The sequence below is a fragment of the Salmo trutta genome, chromosome 21 (genome assembly GCF_901001165.1).
Source record: "Salmo trutta chromosome 21, fSalTru1.1, whole genome shotgun sequence".
NCBI lineage: Eukaryota > Metazoa > Chordata > Actinopteri > Salmoniformes > Salmonidae > Salmo > Salmo trutta.
The window spans coordinates 19,234,599-19,257,363 of NC_042977.1; the positions used below are offsets into that span (position 1 = coordinate 19,234,599).

The 22,765-nt window shown below is 40.4% G+C and overlaps 1 protein-coding gene across 3 annotated transcripts in view; it reads right to left on the minus strand.

The window, feature by feature from the left end:
* LOC115156866 (enhancer of polycomb homolog 1) overlaps positions 1-22,429 on the minus strand; it is a 42,344-nt gene extending 19,915 nt beyond the window's left edge. Inside the window, exons 1-2 of one of the 3 annotated variants that reach the window (XM_029704651.1) lie at positions 22,110-22,428; positions 15,802-15,894 (exon numbers count right to left, since the gene is read on the minus strand). Coding sequence is in view for 2 of the 3 variants with exons in the window: in XM_029704649.1 (XP_029560509.1) it covers positions 13,737-13,889 (153 nt within the window). In the remaining variant the exon portion in view is untranslated. Of the gene's footprint in view, positions 1-13,736; positions 14,301-15,801; positions 15,895-22,109 lie in introns of those variants that run through there. The other 2 variants (XM_029704650.1, XM_029704649.1) reach the window with 2 other exon arrangements.
* Positions 22,430-22,765: the final 336 nt, after the last annotated feature.

Below are 22,765 nucleotides of genomic sequence, written 5' to 3' on the forward strand. Positions count from 1 at the left end.
CAGGGCTTGGGGCGGTGCTCGTCTGAGCGGGCTGGCCAACAGTACTAAAATGAAAGGGCCTCTGGCTCTCAGACAGACGTGGGCACCTTGCCCTTGGCAGCCTGTCAACACAACACAAGCACAGCGTAGGCCCAGACTTGTACATCATCTCGCCGGAGTGTGTGTGTTTATGGTTTCACTGCTCTGGGGGCCCTAGGCAAACTAGAGTTGTTTTTTCTCCCTTCTCACCAGCTGTGTCAAATAAAACCCCATTCCCTATTTAGTGCACTACTTTTGACCAGGTCAAGAGAGTCCTGAAGTGTTCCCTTGTCAGCAGCTACGGCCGTGACGATACCAGTATTGCAATGTTTTCTCCATGTGAAAAAATGAAAAGACAACGTAGACCAAACTCATTGGTCCTTTAAAAACCTGCTGCATATAAAATAGTGTGTGTATATCGTAGAAACGAAATAAATGGGACTCTGGAAGTGTTTGTTTCTAACAGTTGAGTCATTTTCCTAAAGAAGTTGAATCCGCTTCATGTTGTGTTTCCTTGCCACGATACTAACGAGTATCGCAATACTGGTATCGTCCCGGGTCTATCAGGAGCAGTCAAACCTCCCTTCAGACACAATGATTCATTTATGGAACAATTAGTTGCCGGTTTTGAAAGAAAAAAACTACACAAAAACAAATTGCAAGAAAATATTTCCCAATGACCATGGGAAATAACCAATAGAGGCCGACCGATATCGTTTTACCGATATCGCCCAATATCAGCCCATTACCAATATATCGGTATCGGCCGATAATTCCACCGATAACCAATATTGAACAAATAGGACGAAAAAAGGAATCTCATGCTTATCTGAACACGGCCATTACCATGATGGCCATTACCATGATGTCATTAGTGTCACAACGTAATAAAATCAACATTCAAAGCATGTTCTTTGGACGGCAATTTATGAGAACCCAGTGTAGAAAAATTACACTTTAATCTCCGCACTGGAAAACAGTATATCGGCAGGTTGTCCCCCATAAAACCCTGTATCGGACCCCCCAAAACAATATTGGTCGGGCTCTAATAACCAGACTGGATATTAATACCGGCACGTGTGAATACTAGTGGACATGGACAGGGTCACCTGCAGGTAAACCCACAGCACACCGAGATAGGCATTGGTTAGCCTAAAGTCCCCACTGCACGACAGGAATCTTTGGCTACGTCAATTGTCCACCCATCTACCAAAGTGTGCACTTGCACACGCTCCATCATGGATTTAACAGTGGTGGAATCTCCCTCCAGCCAATGCTTACTACACGAGTCCAATGCTTTTAAATCCATGACGGGGAGTAGGTTGCACACTTTCGGAGAAGTGTGGACAATCGGGACACAGTCTTACTCGTCAATGGCTGAAAATAGTGCCTTCAAACCTTCAAGTTTGTTCTGCATTATAATAGGTCTACATGCTTTACAGTGGAGTCAAGAGATGGTTAACCTACTACCAGGCTTGCTGAGAACATTACTGTTGACAACCAATTCACATGTTTATTTTCAGCACTCTGGACTGCTACAAAAGGCGAGCTCCTATATATGCTATTTGCTTCTAGACACGCTGTTCAGTAACTTCAGTTCCCATTGCATTTATTCAAAGCGGTGACTGAAATAGCACCCTATTAACTATAGTGCACTACGTTTTACCAGGGTCCATAGTACTCTGATGGTCAAAAGTAAAACACTGTATAGGGTGCAATTTCAGTCAACGCCAAGGCTTTGACCCTTTCAGACTGTGTCCTTGCATAATAACAACTAGGGCCATGACGATACTAGTATCGCAATATCTTTTCAGGTTCAAAAATGAAAACCTGAAGCAGACCAGACTCTTTGGCCGTTTAAAAACCTGCTGTATGTAAAATATTGTGTGTTACAGCTTGGAAAATAAATATCTCTGGATGACAACATGTTTGTTCCCAACATTAGGGCCTAAAGAAGTTTGATCCGCTTGTTGTTTTGTTTCCTTGCCACGATGATACTAACGAGTATCGAAATCCCGGCACTAATAATGACCTAGCAGGAGGCTTCGGTACATTTTCACTGAATCAAAGCCCCAGAAAGCATGAGCAAGCTAAAACACCGCAACCACTGGCTGATTATTCTCCTCTATAAGATGTTTTATAGAGGCCCAGAACTGTAGCCTTAGAAAAATACACAGGCTGCCAAACGTAATCAAAAACACAATTTTTATAGGCTACTTCCCTAGCGATGGCAAAGGGCTAGCGGATAATAGACTAGTTGATTTGCAGCTACTACCACAACAAAAATAGCCAGCCTGGCCTGAACCATCCACCATCGGTCTCTTCCTCCTCCAGACTGCGACAGTCTAGAAATAGGCTTTTAATGAGCGTATCGATCACTGTCAAGGTCTGTCTGCTCTGGTGGCCCACTGCTGTTCCTGGCCTGCCTGCCTACCAGGCATCTACTGTCCCGGACCCAGTAAATGCCACTTAACATTAGGGGTGTAACGGTACACGTACTCAAACCGTTCGGTACGGGGACCTCGGTTCAGTCTGCACTGTGAACCCGAATGAATACATGAAGAAATATATATAAAACGAAACCACTAGGACTATAGGCTATGCTTTCGCTGCGTTGTACACCTCAAGTAAATTTGAGCTAAAAAAATTAATTCAGCTCAAATTCTAATCAATTGGCGCATTTAAAACCTGGTCTATGGTGCGGCAGGTAGCCTAGTGGTTAGAGCCTTGGACTTGTAACCGAAAGGTTGCAAGATCGAATCCCCGTTGAAATCAAGTGGCCTACCTTATTTCTCATAATGAGAAGGAGTGGCCAATTCCTTATATAAATTGTGTTATGCTTATTGTACATTTGTAAAACACAGACTAGATAACTAGTATAAGTCTTTAGCTAAGACGCTGCTAGCAATACACCAAACCCATGCACAACAAACTGACTATATTTTCCAGAATCATTGTTCATTGATACTTCCATTTTAGTAGTGTCTGCTCTGTGTGCAATTTGAGCAGTTGAAAACATAAAAGGGTATTAGAAAAGTGAACTTCTCTATTACAGTAAAATAATGTCTCAATGTGTTTGTGTCCATACGACCGATTCTGTTTGACCAAACCTCAAAATGCAAATAGCGAGTTGAAACCGCTTGTCAGAGAGGAAGAAGTGATCTCTCGTCTTTGTTATGCGAGTGGCAGGGGCTTGGTGTGTGTAAACAGAGGAAGAAGTGAAGCAAGAAGTTTCACTCTCACCAAAATAATTCCCAATGCATTTCTATGGGCTTATTTTGGATCTAACCTGCCTTCTCGCCTTTGGGACAACAACTCCCATTGTTAAGTGCGGGGACATGGGCATCTCATTATATACAGATCTCTGGTGTAAATGGGAAGGTGCACACAGCCCAGAAGGAGCAAAAGAGACGAGACCAAAAAGACATGAGAACAAGCGGACATGAACGGTCAACAAAAAAAATATATATATATTTTAAAAAAAAGTGATTATTGCAATACAGGCTTTTGGAATATTTTTTTTTTTTTTTTAAATCTGAATTAATTTGACTTCTACCACAGCATTGTTGAATACTCATTTCTGATTGCCCTTCAAGCCATTTTAGAATGGACATAAAAACCAGATATTGGGACAGATGGAAAATATATATCAGGACACCTTGCAATCATGATGCAATATGCGACTACACTTGCCACAAAGATACAGAAAGAAACCAACAACTACACAAACTGAAAGTGGGACACATTGTAAACGCAGGTCAAAAAAAAAAAAAAAAAAAACAGTTAGCTAGCATTGATTTGTTTTTGCAGAGGATTTTTGGGAGTATATGATGACCTAACGTAGTGAGTGATGAACATTAATTTCTCCGGTCCCCTCCACCGCTAAAGCTGTCAAATCCTCCCACATGCTTCTAGTTTGACCAGCTGTTTTTGCAACTGATATTTCTGAATTCGGTTGTCTTATTGGCAGGTTTGCTAGCAACAAACTATTTACCTAGCTTCTAGCTTAGTGTTTGATGTGCAATCTCCTCGTAATTAACAGTCAATGTTGACGAGTGTCCAGACGAGAACGCAAACTTTTCTAGCTATGCCACTCAAAAATCTGGCATTATTAACTCATTGTTATGGATGTATCCAAATTAATGTCAATAGAAAACAGCTACTTTATTATTCTGGCTGCAGAGGTCGCAACTGTGTAGCCGTAGCTAGTTGGCTAGCTAGCAGCACTGCAAGGGATAAGAAAGTTGCCACTGAGCATGGCACCGTAACATAAAGAACAAAACGACTGGGTCGCGTCTGTCAATATCGAACTAACCAAAAGATGATAAAATAGGAATTCGCTTAACGGACGTTGTGTCGTCCATTATTTCCAAGGTAATGTACATTTTCAAACATTTGCCAAAATGCAATTCGCGGCAAAACACCATTCCAAACAGCGCACCTGATAGTGGTTTCATATGTGACAGATGAAAATCTCTGGTAGAAACTTAGAAAAAGGAGCGATCTAAAGATGCAGCAACTACAGTGCTTTGAGAAAGTATTCAAACCGCTTGACTTTTTCCCACATTGTTGTGTAATAGCCTGAATTTAAAATGGATTAAATTGAGATCTACTGACCTACACACAATACCCCATAATGTCAAAGTAGAATTATATTTTTTACAAATTAATACAAAATGAAAATCTTAAATGTCTTGAGTCAATAAGTATTCACCCTTTTTGTTATGGGAAGCCTAAATATGTTTATTTTACAGTGTCCTTTTATTGTCCCCAGCAAAGTACACCTATGTAATGATCATACTATGTAATCAGCTTCTTGATATGCCACACCTGTCAGTTGGATGGATTATCTTGGCGAAGGAGAAATGTTTAGTCACAGGGATATAAACAAATTTGTGTAACATAATTTGAGATTAATAAACTTCAGTTTATGAAACCAATACTTCACATGTTGGTTGCACTTATATTTTTGTTCAGTCTAAAAAATATTGAGACAAGGGGAGGGGTGTGTGGCAAATATATAAGAGACAAGTCTCTCCAGAATGGCTCAGCTGTCTCCTGACAATTCTTGCGCATTCATTGTGTGACGTGTTGGCCTTTAGATTAAAAAACAAACAAATCAATTCCCATGATACTGTATGTCAGCAGTAGTCCGGGTTTGACTGTCATTGTAAATAAGAATTTGTTCTTAACCGACTTTCCTAGTAAAATAAAGGTCACACACACACACCACTTTGACCAAAAAGTTATTTTGATGGCATTTACGTACGTCCCCATATCCAGTAAAACATAATCAAAACCTACTTCTTTCACTTACTTGCTGTGCTGTTTCGTTGTTCACTTGTTCTGTCGTTTCATTCTCAACCAGGATTTCTATGGAACGCCCATTGGGTCTTTGCGTGTCCAAAAAGATGCACGTCAAATAACAATGACTTGTCAAATAAGCTTGTTGACCAATCTGGACCTGAATATGACTGCACGTCACATAATTTAACGCGTTCCAAAAAAATGTACGTAGTTATTTCACATTGATTACACCATCACTCGTATTTCATATGTCACAACGATTCATCGATAAGTATGCTCTGAAGCTGGTAAAGTTGTCTCGCGTACCTACAGTGCTGGTCATTTAAAAAAAAGCTGGCAAGCTCATGGATGCAAACAGCGTTCTTCCCCAAAAACATAGCAAAACAACATCTGTTTCAGTAGCTATATTTAGCTAGCTAACTATTTAGCTAGGTGTCATCATCTAAAATAACCCTAATTTATAAGACAGTTCTTATTTGATTAATGGTGGATGGATGCATCTATGTGAAGCTAGCCACAATAGGGATTAGCCACAATGGTCTTTGCGGTTAGCCTTCAAAATAAAAGTAGGGCATAATTCTACTATTTGTATTCATTTGCATCACTGTCAATGACAGACTTTTACTTAGAAGGCAAACCACAAATTCCACTATTGTGCCTAATCCTTATTGTGGCTAGCTTCACAACACATAACCCGGTCCGGTCGAGCCTCACTAGCCAGATGAAGCTAGCTGACTGCTTATAACGTTAGCTGTGGGCAACAGGGTTAAGTAGCTGGCTAGCTATTTATTTTCATGAACTGATGTTCAATTTCAATAGACAAACAACAAGTGGCAACCTAGCTAATACTAGATTCCTAAATCAATAATGAAAGAATAATGAAAATGACTGCAGTTTCTACTGGCCATTGTTTCAGGCTGGTTGTATTGGTGCTAGCTTGGTACCAAGCTAAAGCTAGCTAGCTAGCAACCCCAGATGTTGTGGTCGAACAAATTATGCTTTATTACCAATGCGGTATGGTAAACATCACTTGTGGCCGGTGTTTGCAGACTCTTTGTACAGCTTTGACAGTGCTACTGTATCTTTTTTGAAACAAAGACCCAAACGACGTTCCATGATATGTATGTCGTGAAGCTAATAGCAGTGATGCTATTACTGTGCAACACCGGTAGGGCAACATCTGAAAAATAGCACACTTGGTAGTGTGTACCGGTGCTCGACCAGTCGCAAAAGCCAACATCACCGATGACAGAGAACGGTTGATTGTCAAGGGCAATGAATTCCATTATCTTGGCTTTAATGGATTTCGCCTTTGAGTTGTCTCGCTGAAATGTTCTTACTCTTTCAAATGACTGCTCGACTTGTTGACTGCTCGATCCACAGAGCAGACGTTGTGGGATAGGTTAGGAATGCTGTGTCATTACTCATGTTCCAGCGTTATATAGGTATGCAGGTCAGTTTGATATCGTGTTAAACTAGACATCGGCCGATACCGACGTTGACATTTTTAGCTAATATAGGCCGATTGCGATATATTCACCGATATATCGTGCATCCCTAGTTAATATTTGTAATTTAGTCGCATTAATTTCTGTTAATGCATGCATTAGTCATTTTCAGTCCTCATTCTTCGAGTGGAAACGTTGTTTACAGAGTTCACAACCTGCTACACTTGTGAGAAACAGGTTTTGGTTTATTTCATCATAACCATAATTTACAAGATGCCAATTTTTTCATTGTCTTCTGTTTGGAATGCTCCATTTGAGCAATGAGCATGTGGCTGGTTTCTCTGTCCTGATAATGTTGAGGGAGCATGCATGGAAGTACCTGGCCTGCTGCGTGGAAAAGTGTTTTTTCCCGTCGCTATTTTTTTTTTATTGCAAATTATAATATATTAAAACTAGAGTGGCTCAAAGTAAGCGATTAGAAATATCTTCCCAACAATCTCCCCTCGATAATCACCAATCCTCAGTGTGCAAAAGCAATGGAAGTTGTAGTCCTACTGCTGCATTGGCCTATAGGCTATGAATTCCATGCTCTCATTTCTTTAGCCCATAATGGATCACGGTGTGTCCATATGGCAGAGGCTGGTGATCTCGCATTAGTTGACTTAACTTTCAGATAATAATTTTAATTGAGATCATGATTAACCACGTGACAATGATTGACAAACATGCGCATATAAAAATCATAACTGGCACGCCGAATGGTAGGATAAATAGTAAGCCTCCCAAACTTAACTTACGCGCCACCTATGACGTGATTATAAAATAATTGCCTCCACGTTTCCATGGTCGGATTTTGCCTACAGGCTACTTTGAAGCAAGGTAAGACATGCCTCATAATACGAAATAAAACATTCAGGTTACAAACTAAGAATGTTTTCAAAATGCATACTGCCTCCAGCTCACATTGTAAAGTGGTGAGTGACGCGCTGATAGCCTGTTGCCTGCGCGTGAATGGGAGGCACGCTTCAATTACCAGTTAAGAAATAAAAGAGCTATTTTTAAATTGTGCACCAAAACTGTCACGCGATTGCACTGAGAATTGTTGCGCAATGAATAGGCTTACAAAAACACATTTTACTCCAGAAACAACCAGCTGAAAATAGGCTCTGTATGCTTTATGTAATAGTTGTGTTGGATAAATAAGATACATGATGACTAACGAAAATACACAGGCCAATTTAATTCCACTAAATTATGCAAATTAAATCTATAGACATAAGCATGACTGTTAAATCCATTTCCATCAACTAATAAAAAGCCTTACTTTGCCATTTGGGAGGCAGAAATGGTATATGACTGTCTTAACCCTCTGGAGTCTGAGCCGGGTGAGTGGGGGGGAAATTGGAATTGTTTTATGATGGTCATAACAAGGATTATTTAGCTATTTGATTTTAAGACCCCTTAAGGTATCAAAAAAATATATTTAAAAAATCTTGGATGAGACATTGAACATGCATTGAATAACAGATTCACTACATGGAACAGATAGTCGCCCAAAAAAAATCTAAAGGAAGTTTGTTCTGAAGTGTCTGTCCTATAGCTGAGAGATATAAGAAAGATTAGGAAACTAATAACTACGTATTTATCCCCTTATTTTAGGCACTGAACTATCTCCATATATACTTCCATAAAAAATTTTTTAACTGGTACCGAGGACCAGTCTTGAGGCTTGTGGCGTCCTAGAGCAAAACAGAGAACTTCGTAGGCCAAACTGTTCGGACGCTACAGATGTTTTTGTGATGTTTTTGTGTAATGGTCTGACAAACACCCCTCTAGCTCCAACACCTTTCAAGGCAGATGCCGAAGGGCGATATCGGCAGATGCAGTGGATTGAGACGCAGCCCATGCAAAAAAAACAAAAAAACATCTTGCTTAGACAGATTTTGATGGGGCTTTTTTAAAATTCTGTTAATTACAATTGCGCAGGGCCACAGAATTGTAGGCTAAGGGTTAAAGGATAACAGTTCATAAGCAGTCAGGCAAGCGTGGCGGGGAAACCATTTTACACCTGTTATCGGTAGCACTACCGCAGAGATTGTGGACATGTAGCCTATTGCACAACACATTCCAGGTGAATGAGGTCAAAGCAGTAAGAAACTGGTGGTCTGCCAACATCTGTGTGTTCCAAGGAAAACTGTCACGCAGACAAATCAACAGATCCCACCAATTTCCTCTGCACCCTGTCTCAGACTCACCCGGTGATGGTGAGTTCACGCAACAAACACTGGCTGTCTGGACTGACACACAGTTCACACCTGTAGAAGGAAGAACTAGGGAGTCCCAGCCCTCCAGCTGTTCTACACGCACTAATCATAACTCAGGAGAATTCCACTCTGGTAAAAATAAAAAATAACCATGTATGGTAGAGGTCTGTCCAACTGCTGTGCATAAAAGTGTTATCAAAAGTTGAGAAGCTAGGTTGAAAAAGTCTAATGTGCAATCAACTAGAAGGCATACACATAGTATAAAAGCTAGAACATCCATTCCCCACCCCAACATCCTCCATGAAAATAACTTTGTGATATAAAGGTGGATACCACGCTCATCTCGTTTCCCATGCCAGTTACTGAGAAGCTGTCACTTGCCTGACAGCTCCTCTGACAATGATGTGCGCAGTATTCTACATAAACAAATCACTCCTATCCTTGCGTGCCTCTTACGCAATACTAGTGCTGCACAGCATAACAAAACTTCAGTACTTCTTAGATACTAGAATGTGAAAAACTGTTCGGTACAAGAATGTTACTTTTGGGGCTTCTGTCAAATGTGTCTCACTGATCAAGCCTGTATAGATATATATATATATATAGATATATATATAGATATATATAAGTGCAGCCAACCCCTTATTATAGCATGCACCATGACTGCTCCACTTACTCATTGCTAGCCTGCACTGGGAGTCTTGGCTGCATCATGTTAGCTCCCAACTCATGCTGCAGATAAATTAATACACTTGAATAAAGCAACAACGCATGTAGAAATGTTTAAACCTAATTACTGTTTGCAAAACAATATCCATTGACTGGAGTCCACCTGTGGGAAATACAATTGATTGGACATGATTTGGAAAGGCACACAAGTCTGTAAGGTCCCACAGTTGACAGTGCATGTCGGTGCAAAAACCAAGCCATGAAGTCAAAGGAATTGTCCGTAGAGCGCCGAGACAGGATTGTGTCGAGGCACAAATCTGGGGAAGGGTACCAAAACATTTCTGCAGTATTGAAGGTCCCCAAGAACACAGTGACCCCCATCATTCTTAAAACGGAAGTTTGGAACCACCAAGACTCTTCCTAGAGCTAACTGCCTGGCGAAACTGAGCAATCGGGGGAGAAGGGCCTGGGTCAGGGAGGGGACCAAGAACCCGATGGTCACTGACAGAGCTACAGAGTTCCTCTGTGGAGATGGGAGAACGTTCCAGAAGGACAACCATCTCTGCAGCACTCCAACAAATCAGGCAGAGCGGCCTGATAAAACAAAGGTGTCATAATTCATAAAAAGGTCATGTTAATAACCTCTACGGGATCGGTGTCCCGTCCACAGGACGGTTGCGCTAACGTAGGCTAATGTGATTACCATGAGGTTGTAAGCAACAACAACAAAAATCCCAGGACATAGACATATCTGATATGGACAGAAAGCTTAGTGCAGTTAAATTATTTTTAATCTGTCTAATTTACAGTAGCTATTAAACTGAAAGAATACCATGCTATTGTTCGAGGAGAGTGCACAATTATGAACTTGAAAATGTATTAATAAACCAATTAGGCACATTTGGGCAGTCTTGATACAAAATGTTGAACAGATATGCAATGGTTCATTGGATCAGTCTAAAACTTTGCACATACACTGCTGCCATCTAGTGGCCAAAATCTAAATTGTGCTTGGGCTGGAATAATACATTATGGTCTTTCTCTTGCATTACGAAGATGGTATTATCTTTAACCAGATGAAATGTGTTATATTCTCCTACATTAATTTCACATTTCAACAAACTTCAAAGTGTTACCTTTTAAATGGTGCCAAGATTATGCATATACTTGCTTCAGGTCCTGAGCTACAGGCAGTTAGATATGGGTGTCATTTTTAGGCGAAGATTGAAAAAAAGGTTTGGATCTTTAAAAACCTCTTAAGAGGTTAACTGACTGGTATTATCTCAGAACAAAACGCATAAGATCGCCTAAGCCTGTGTTAACTTTAGACGTTACTTTCGGCATACATTGCAAAACCCTATTCTTTCCCCATTTTAATGGCTGAACGAACCAGATCGAACAAATTTCCAGGTTATAGGACTACAAGCTAGTTAGCTCTACTGACTCCGACGGGCCCACCCCTCTTGCCTTGACGTCATTACTGGTTAGAGACAGCGCACATTTTTTTCCTATGCAGATGTTGATCATTACAATGAAATAAGTCCAAAATATAATCGAAATCGATTTTTATGGGGCTACAGATGACATCAGCAAAAACAAGCTCAATTACTCACTGCATGCCCACAATCCTATTGAATACTTATTCACCTAGATTGGGGCTAGGCCTATGCTACATCTTGAGTTACCCAGTTTATCAATAAAGATTTATCATTCAGAAAATTACTACTATTATGTAGTTAGATTGACAAACAAAGTAAAATTGATTGTATGTGATTCATTAATGCATACATGGCTGTCTAAGAAGCAATATCAATACATTACAATTGATTAAACTCAAAAAATGCCCAACTATTTAACAGAGCAGTAGCATAGTTTATGTCTGCATCAAATGCCATTCTGTGAATGGCTAACATGCCTTCTTTCTTTTTTTTTTACTGCGGTATCTTGATGGTATCAAGTACTGTGATACTAAACCTGGTATCGAAATCCAAATTCTGTTATCGTGACAACAGTACATTTCAGTTGACTGGAGTGGAGACTTAAAGAGTACCACGGTATGAGTCATAATACCCAAACAACCTAGCAGCCATTGGAACCATTTCCCTGTTGGACTGCTAGGTTGTATGGGTATTATGACACCTCCACTGTGGGGCTAATTGTTAAGGGGCCCCCTTGCTGGGACTCCTACCGTGCTCTGCATGCCACTAGTTTACTACAGCTGTGGTGGCTGCCTAACACACAGAACCTCTGGCTGACACCAAGCCTCAGAGAGCAATAAGATACATTGTGTCAGAGAAATGTCAAGAAGATATGTCCTGGCCTCCCATAAATAAATTAACACATTCAAGTCAAAATGTGCAATTAATGAAAACAGGTCTGCAGGGAGAGGGGACCGTTCTCTTATAGTGAGGCGGAGTTGAGTTTTGACAACTGGTTGCGGGATTTGCTAGCAACATTGAGTTACCGTCAGCCAATTCTTATTAAAATGTCAATTCTCAAAACGCTTACCTGAACCTTCTGTACAACTGTGATCCTTCTGCTTCTGCGGGGTGGTGAAATTCATACTTTTAATTTAAAAAAACTTTTAGCGAGATTCAATTGGGTATGTGCTATCCGGGGTCCTTGGGACGCCCCCCCTTGAAGTTGACATTTTAAATGGTTAGGGTAGGGGATGTGGATGTCCCTGAGATCCCGGATTGCACTAGCCGATTCAATTGAGTTGAGCAACACAAATTAAGAAAAAAAGTCAGTGGTTGTATTCGATAAAAGTTTTTATTTAACGTATGAATTTTAAGCACACGCAGAATGACTGCAGTTGTACAGGACACACACATTAGACATTTTTACAAGAATCGACATTTTTACAAGAATCGACTGATGGTGGTGACTCAATGTCGTTGCAAGCAAATTGACCAGTTATCAAAACTCAACTCAAGCCTCGATATAAGGACGGAGTTACGTGTTCTTCAGCTAACAGAAGGCCAAACCCTTGAAATGGATTGGCAGAAAATTCCAACGGTCATTAAATAAGGGGCCATGTTTCAACTGAAGCACGGCATGTATATAAATACAATATAACATGTTTTTAAAAAGCAGGCTATACAAGTTTCACTGAAATGTAAACAGACATGGCCCAAGAGGCATGATTTCTTGTTTTTGATAATTATTTGACATCTTTGCTGCACTGTTAAGAGCTAGTAACAAACATTTATCTGCACCCGCTATAATATCTGTTAAACTGTGTACACGACCACTAAACGTTGATTTGATTACCAAAACAGAGACTGGCATGTAATTTTGACAGGTACAAACGTCCACACCATAACAAGGCCACGTGCGTAGACTACACTCTAGACACACGAAACCTTCCAAGGGAAAGCCAAATATTAGCCTAGGTGGCAAGACAAATACACATTGTAATCACCCAATTATAACTTCATTGAAAGTACAGCAAAACAGTGCACCAATGAGTGATTGCTCATTCGTTGGCTAATACTTCAACATGACCAGAGCATGCGAGTCAATAAACAACATAATTTGAGTGCACACTTGGCTAGCTTTGTTTTATCTAAAAACACGGACCTTTTCTACTCAAGGCATGCAAATGTTTAAATTTTCCGCCAGTATCGTCTTCATACAGGCACATAAAGAATTTCTGATCATTAGCTCCCCCTTGCACCGGTCCTTTGCCATTACGCCAACAGACAAGGCACATCCCAAAGACACACAACAAAATGTCGGATTCATGGGAGTCACGTGATTCCTTTGTACTTAGAAAATCTCCTCCAGCGAAAATAACCAACTAAAACCAGAATATTGAATAATATATATAAATAATTCATCCTTGGTGATCTGGAAAATGTATCCACTTATTGTTAACACTGCATCTACACCACATTTTCGTCGTGTTTTTTAAAATAAAATTGGCGGCCATTTTGTGCAAACATGCGCAGAAAAAAAAGAGGAGCGCCTCAAAATATAAAAATAAGGAGAAATGTTTATTTGCAAATTTTCGAACTATAAAACATACCGATTCCTCTTCTTTCTCCATCCCCGTCGGCATTTGCGGCACTGCCCGGTTAATAGATGCATATTCGTGCAGGTCGGGTAAATCCTCACATCGGAAGACGGGTAGTGGCTTGGAAGCGTCCAGCGCCCGTGCCCGAAACGACAATTTACTCATTTTTTTAAAATTCGAGATGCAACATAAATCTATCCGATCTCCTTAAATTCACATCGGTTTCAAGTTGAGCTTTCATGGATGATTCTGTGCGGTTATTCTGACATCTACGGTTCGACTGATTAAAGTTAGGGCGTCGCGAACGGAGCCGGGAAGGCCCGGATCTTGATCGCTCTATTTCGGTCTTTTTTTCTGAGGCTTCCCTGTCTATCGGTGGTTCAGTACGCCATGGCCAACATGGCGGACATTAAAAACTCTTTAACGCTCCGTTCGCTCAAAGCAGCCCAACCCACCGATCATCGAACAGCCATTCCCACATGGTCCCGAGCGCGTGCGCGACGGTGGGGGACGTGCCCCCCAAAACTAAACAAGTCAAATAAAACATTTACATCATTTGGGTAAGTAGCTAACCATTATGTTTCAGGTTAAATTTGGAATGCAATTACAAAAGGGGCATTGACACAACATATTTCGCTGAATGTCCCTAATTGGTTACACTCTAAATAGCTTACATAGAGACCTTATCATTAGGTCTCTCTTTATGTAGTGTTGTCTAATGTGATATGTGTTTTGTCCAATATTTATATTGTATTTTTTATTTATTTTTTTATCCCATGCCCCGTCCCCGCAGGAGGGCTTTTGGTAGGCCATAGTTGTAAATAAGAATTTGTTCTTAACTGACTTGCCTAGTTAGATTTTTTTTAAATCAGTGACTAATAATTTGAAATTATTGTCTCTAACATTAGACTGTGTATTATCATGCACCTTTTATTATTCACTTTTGTTTAACATGTGATTTGAATATTGAAGGGGGCTGTTAGTAAATTTGATTAAATATATTGGATGATAACTAAAAAACCATACATGATGTGCATTTGCATTACAATGCTCTGGCATGATACCAAATATTTTAAGTTGTTTTGCTGCATCTTGCTGATGCAGTACCAAGCCTAGCTCTTAAAAGTTTAAACAAAAATATAAAACTCTTGAGTCATAAACTACAAGTTATTTGAAAATAACCAAAGTAAAATATACTAATTGACTAGACTTACTAGTCACTACCAGTACAGGGTATTGAAGAGCTTCTGAAAATATTTTCAGTTTGAAAATGTTGCCCTCTTGTGGTGTGATTAACCCTAGAACTGTGGCCCACTGCAACCAAACTGTGTGGTCCTCCATTGACCAGTGTGTAAGTCCTATCGTAATTCAACAGTGGTGGCTGGAAGACATGTTTGATACCATTCCGCTCCAGCCATTACCACAAGCCTGTCCTCGCCAATTAAAGTGCCACCAACCTCATGTGTAATTCAAATATTTGGAAATAATAAGAACCTCAAAACAAAGGGTTCTGGTGCCTTAAGTTAGCAAGCCTTGTCCGAGCCAGAATGGTCAATAAGGTTAGTCTGCTTGACACCAAACTCGGAAGTCTTCCCACCTTCAGAGTCTAAAGGCTCCTTGATATTGTAGGCACAATGTATCTATAATGATGGGGGGGGCTGTGCTTTACTGATTGGTTATCCTGTGCCAAACACCCAAGCCATACCCCCTTCTAATACAACTGTTGGATTTTCAAATAAAGAGGTCTCAACCCCCCAGAAAAAAATAAACATTTGAGCGAACCAATCAAAGCTCAAGCTAATTTCGTTGTGAATATTGCAGCATCAACAGGCTCCTGTCCAGACAAGTGTCACAGCTCTCCTTAGCCGTGTACCATGTGAGTCACATCATCCATGCTACCATAGGGCATGAGTCCATCTCCTGTTTCTGTAGTGTGAGGCAGCTTAATGTACAAGTACACCCCCTGGACAGGATGCTAGTCTCTCTGTGCCTTACCCCAATACCTCATGAATGCCAAGCGGAGATGCATCTGGTGCTTCACTAAAGCCCATATTAAAAGGACATTCTCCGGGCTTACCTATAGTAATGGCAGACATCGGGTCTAGCCAGGCTCCAAGAGTTGTAGGTTCCACTCGGCGTCAACCATTACAAAAGACAGCATCATTGGGATCTGAGTGGGAATAAAAAAAACAGCTCATCATTCCTTTGAGTGTTTAATTAAAGGGGTCATCATGTTGATAGGACTGGGACAGCAGTTCCAATTGCAAACAGTAACTGAAATCATCAAGTGCCTCAGAGTAGGCGTGCGTGTGTGTATTCGTTCCCTCATATTAGAGAGGCAAAACATTGTTTACTCTAGGAACCAAACAGGACAAACATAATGAAACAAAACAGGGAGGGACCTACAGTGCATTTGTACTGACCCCTTCACCCCCCACAAAAACAAATGTACATTACATTAATGTATTAAATAAAACAGATACCTTATTTACATAAGTATTCACACCCTTCGCTAAGAGACTCGAAATTGAGCTCAAGTGCATCCTGTTTCCATTTTCCACCTGTGGTAAATTCAATTGATTGGACATGATTTGGAAAGACACGCCTGTCTATATAAAGGTCCCACAGTTGACAGTGCATGTCAGAGCAAAAATCAAGCCATGAGGTCAGAGGAATGTTTCGAGGCACAGATCTGGGGAAGGTTACCAAAACATTTCTGCAGCATTCAAGGTCCCCAAGAACACAGTGGCCTCCATTCTTAAATGAAATAAGTTTGGAACCACCAAGACTATTCCTAGAGCTGGCCGCCCAACAAAACTGAGCAATCGGGGGAAAAGGGCTTTGGTCAGGGAGGTGACCAAGAACCCAATGGTCACTCTGACAGAGCACTAGAGTTCCTCTGTGGAGATGGGAGAACCTTCCAGAAGGACAACCATCTCTGCAGCACTTCACCAATCAGGCCTTTACAGTAGTGGCCAGACGGAAGCCACTCCTCAGTAAAAGGCACGACAGCCCGCTTTGAGTTTGCCAAAAGGCACCTAAAGGACTCTGACAATGAGAAACAATATTCTCTGTTCTGATGAAACCAAGATTGAACCCTTTGGCCTCAGGGACGGGGAGACTAGTCAGGATCGAGGGAAAGAGTAAAGTACAGAGAGATCCTTGATGAAAACCTGCTCCAGAGTGCTCAGGACCTCAGACTAGGGCGAAGGTTGACCTTCAAACAGGACAATGACCCTAAGCACACAGCCAAGACCATGCAGGAGTGGCCCAGCAAGAGTATCATTCAGTGGCCCAGCCAGAGCCCGGACTTAAACCCGATCCAACAGCTCTGGAGACCTGAAAATAACTATGCTGCGACGGTCCCCATCCAACCCGACAGCGCTTGAGGATCTGCAGAGCAGAATGGGACAAACCCCCCAAATACGTGTGCCAAGCTTGTAGCGTCATACCCAAGAAGACTTGATGCTGTAATCGCTGCAGAACGTGCTTCAAAGTCGTGAGTAAAGGGTCTGAATACTTATGTAAATATGATTTTTAACAAATAAAATTAGCAACATTTTCTAAACCTGTTTGCTTTCTCATTATGGGTTATTGTATGTAGATTGAGGGGGAAAAAACAATTATCCAGTTTAGAATGAGCCTGTAACCTAACAAAATGTGAAAAGGGGGGTCAAGGGGTCTGAACTGCATTTGTCTGTACCTGCATTTGTCCAATACAAACTATTTTTTTAAACTAAATGCAGGTAGTCCCTCCGCATTTGTCAAGAAACTACTTTCTACTTACAATTGCAGGTTGGTCCCACTCCCACTGGTTCCTAAAGTAAACAGTTTCCATCGCAAAACCTTTTGCAACAGCCCAAACGTTTTGTAACAGAATCCAACTAATGAATACACCCCTGCTCTCTCCCCTGTCCATGTAATCTAACTCAACAAGACCTAAAAGGCAAAACTGATCTTAAAATCAGCATTCTCCGAGACGCTTCGTGATTATGAGCCCAGGACAAGTCTACCCCATTCAGAGGCTAACTGCTTTAGCGCCTACTGACGATAGTATCTTCTGGTCGGGGGAGTTTAGTTCTGAACGTATCGCTTGCCGTACGGGTTTGGAAACATGAATAATGTATCTTTCATATCAGCGAGAAATTAAGTTACTTCACACCTTTATTGGGTTAGTGTTTCCACATGGTCATATCTCCATGTTTCATTGCTTGTTAACGGAAGACATAGGCGGTCACCTATGCTAATTAGCTGTGTGTAAACGTAAATGGAGGCACACAGCTTATGGATGTGTAAAACTGTATAAAAGGGGCATATCAGCATATTTCAAAAACTAAAAGCAATAATTGACGTTTCTAAACATTAACACAGCGTTGGGAATGTAGTTCGCATAGCGAATGTAACCGCTGAAAACCCTACTTACGGAGAAGGGTTTTTGAAAGCTAGGACAAGCAGTGGTGTAAAAATACTTTAAAGTACTACTTATGTAGGTTTTTTGGTTCTGTACTTTAGCATTATTATTTGACAACTTTTACTTAACTACATTCCTGAAGAAAATAATGTACATTTTACTCTTTTCTCTGACACCCAAAAGTACTCATTACATTTTGAATGCTTAACCTGTTGGGGCTAGGGGGCAGTATTTTCACGGCCGGATAAAAAACGTACCCGATTTAGACTGGTTACTACTCTTGCCCAGAAACGAGAATATGCATATAATTAGTAGATTTGGATAGAAAACACTAACGTTTCTAAAACTGTTTGAATGGTGTCTGTGAGTATAACAGAACTCATATGGCAGGCCAAAACCTGAGAAGATTCCATGCAGGAAGTGCCCTGTCTGACAATTTGTTGTCCTTCTGTTGCATCTCTATCGACATTACAGCATCTGTGCTGTTACGTGACACTTTCTAAGGCTTCCATTGGCTCTCTAATGCATTCAGAAAGCGAAATGACATGTCTCCTGTCTCTGGGCAAAGTACAGCAGCAGAGTTTGTTAGTGGCCTGCCTGGGGACAGTGAGACTGAGATGCGCGTTCACGAGACTTCTCCATTTTTTTTCTTTCAGTCTTTGAATGAATACAACGTTGTCCGGTTGGAATATTATATCGCTATTTTACGAGAAAAATAGCATAAAAATTGATTTTAAACAGCGTTTGACATGCTTCTAAGTACGGTAATGGAATATTTTGACATTTTGTCACGAAATACTCTTCGGATAGTGACCTGAACGCACAAACAAAACGGAGGTATTTGGATATAACTATGGATTATTTGGAACCAAAACATTTGTTGTTGAAGTAGAAGTCCTGGGAGTGCATTCTGACGAAGAACAGCAAAGGTAATCCAATTTTTCTAATAGTAATTCTGAGTTTAGGTTGCCCCAAACTTGGTGGGTGTCAAATTAGCTAGCCTGTGATGGCTGAGCTATGTACTCAGAATATTGCAAAATGTGCTTTCGCCGAAAAGCTATTTTAAAATCTGACATAGCGTTTGCATAAAGGAGTTCTGTATCTATAATTCTTCAAATAATTGTTATGTATTTTGTCAACGTTTATCATGAGTAATTTAGTAAATTCACCGGAAGTTTTCAGTGGGTATGCTAGTTCTGAACATCACTTGCTAATGTAAAAAGCTGTTTTTTGATATAAATATGAACTTGATTGAACAAAACATGCATGTAATGTATAACAATGTTCTAGGAGTGTCATCTGATGAAGATCAAAGGTTAGTGCTGCATTTAGCTGTGGTTTTGGTTTTTGTGACATATATGCTTGCTTTGAAAATGGCTGTGTGATTATTTTTGGCAGGGTACTCTCCTGACATAATCTAATGTTTTGCTTTCGCTGTAAAGCCTTTTTGAAATCGGACAACGTGGTTGGATTAACGAGAGTCTTATCTTTCAAATGGTGTAAAATAGTCATATGTTTGAGAAATTGAAGTTATAGCAGTTTTTAGGTATTTGTATTTCGCGCCACGCGATTCCACTGGCTGTTGCACTGGCCCAGAGAGGTTAACTTCTCTAGGGTAGGGGGCAGTATTTTCACGGCCGGATTAAAAACATACCCAAATTAAATGGCCTACTACTCGGGCCCAGGAACTAGAATATGCATATTATTAGTAGATCTGGATAGAAAACACTGAAGTTTCTAAAACTGTTTGAATGGTGTCTGTGTATAACAGAACTCATATGGCAGGCAAAAACCTGAGAAAAATCTAACCAAGAAGTGGGAAGTCTGGTGCTTGTAGTCCTTTCAAGTCATTGCCTATCGAACACACAGCGACTTAGGGTTAATTTTGCACTTCCTAAGGCTTCCACTAGATGTCAACAGTCTTTAGAAAGTTGTTTGAGGCGTCTATGATGAACAGAGAGCGAACAGAGGAAGTTGGAAGTTGTTGACTCAGGAAAGCAAATGAGTTCATTGGCGCGCGTTCACGTGAGAGTTAGCTGTGTTCCAAAACGTTTTTTAAGACACTGGAATCGTCCGGTTGGAATATTATTGAAGTTCTAAGTTAAAAAGGCCCTAAAGATTGATGCTATACAACGTTTGAACGAACGTAAATAGAACTTGACTTTTCGTCGTGGAACTTTCGGCGCGCTTCCTACACTTGGAGTAGCTTACTGAATGCGGAAACAACAAGGAGTTATTTGGACATAAATTATGGACTTTATCAAACAAAACAACATTTATTGTGGACCTGGGATTCCTGGAAGTGCTTTCTGATGAAGATCAAAGGTAAGTGAATATTTCTAATGCTATTTATGATTTTAGATGACTCAAATGGCGGGTATCTGTATAGCCTAGTGTATTTTTCTGAGCGCAGTACTCAGATTATTGCAAAGTGTGCTTTCCCCGTGAAGCTTTTTTGAAATCTGTCACAGTGGTTGCATAAAGGAGATGTTCATCTATAATCTTTTGAATAACAGTTTAATATTTTATCTACATTTAGGATGAGTATTTTTGTAAATTGTTGTGCTGATTCACCGGCAGTATTGGAGGCAAAATATTTTCTGAACATCACGCGGCAATGTAAAAGGCTGTTTTTGGATATAAATACCAACTTGATCGAACAAAAAATGCATGTATTGTGTAACATGATGTCCTAGGAGTGTCATCTGATGAAGATCGTCAAAGGTTAGTGCATCATTTTAGCTGAAATTCTGGTATTTGTGACGCCTGTCCTTGCGAGGAAAATGGCTGTGTGGTTTTTCTTGTTGGAACTGTCCTAACATAATCTAACTTTATGCTTTCCCGGTAAAGCCTTTTTGAAATCGGACAACGTGGTTACATTGAGACGTATCTTTAAAATGGTGTGAAATAGTCGTATGTTTGAGAACTTTGAATTCTGACATTTTGTGGTTTTGAATTTGGCGCTCTGATTTTTCACTGGCTGTTGAATAGTGTGCGTCCCGCTTGCCCAACAGAGGTTAACAGGACAGGAAAATGCTCACACTTATCAAGAGAACATCCCTGGTCATCCCTACTGCCTCTGATCTGGTGGACTCACTAAACACACATGCTTCGTTTATAAATTATGTTGGAGTGTGCGCCTGGTGATCCATAAATAAAAAAATGGTGCCATCTGGTTTGCTTAATATAAAGAATTTGAAATTATTTACTTTTGATACTTAAGTATATTTAAAGCAATACTTTGACTTTTACTCAAGTCATATTTTACTGGGTGACTCACTTTTACTTGAGTCATTTTCTATGAAGGTATCTTTACTTTCACTCAAGGACAATTGGGTACTTTTTCCACCACTGAGGACAAGCCTAGTGTTTTGTCTGACAACGAGGCCAGGGCTAGTAACGTTAAGTCTGATCAAGCCACTCCACTGATTTATTCTGTTAATTACCTACAAGCCAAACAACTTGGCATTAGTCAGCACTTCGAATGTGCAGTTCCTTTGTAGACCACTGGTAGTTGGTTGGCAGTGTTAGCTATCAAATATTGCCTTCCTTGCCTTGCTAGAACATGCGTTAGTGGTTATAAACTTATGCCAATTTACAAAATAATTGTACAGTTTACACCAGATTTATGTATGACACGTTGGTCATGAATTTGGTCCGTAATTTAACGTTAGCTGGCTTTCTTCCTGACTCTTTGGACTATAAATAATACATATAGCATTTCGCAAGTCAGAACATTTGAAAGCAAACGACAATTTATAACACACAAACCAAACTAAATGGAGCTGGCTCGCGATTGTAACGTTAACGTAGCTAGTTACTAGTAGCCTAGCATGCTGATTGACTTGACATCGGTGGTTGGCCAACTTAACAGCCATTCAATTTAATTGTGAGAGCTAGCTATCCTACAAACATGTCGATCTTCACACGACAGTTGTTTCGATCAGCTATACAAAGACATCTGAAAAACTTACCGTAAAATTGACTCCAGGATGGGTTATAACATTTCTGATGATCATGAGTGATTCCCCAAAAGCCAAGGACAGATGCTGGCGTAAGTGTAACGTTATCGTTTTGCAAACGCCATGCAGTAAAATACTCCTGATAAGACGTCATTCAGCTTTTTGTTAAGAAAGCATCGGATTTCTCTTGATCGTATCGGAAAGCCTCTCTCTCCATCGAACTAATACGTTCAGATCAGAGAATTATACTTGTAATTTCCAAGATTAGCTAGCAAAACTAGGAGAGAAGTGTTCTTGTTGGGGGTTAACAACTTTGCAATAGAAGACGCATCCTGATTGGTCGGGTGCTGGCACCAATCATCTGTAGAGAACACTGGGTTGATGAGCTCACGCTCAAAAACGAGAAAGTTCCATCTGTTGTACACGGTATTCTAAGCCCTCTGTATTACCTTGGGAATGGACCACCTAACATACAAGTATGAAACAGACGCAGAAACGCAGTCTTTCAATTGCAGTACGGAAATGAGTATATTATTTGAATGCTGCCTGCTGGTGCCTGACTGCAGGTTGGGAGAGATGTCAATCTGTACACTACTTACATCTTGACTTAAATCAGTAAAATAAATTATACAATTTTATTCTGTGATGGAACTATTCACAAAATGAAC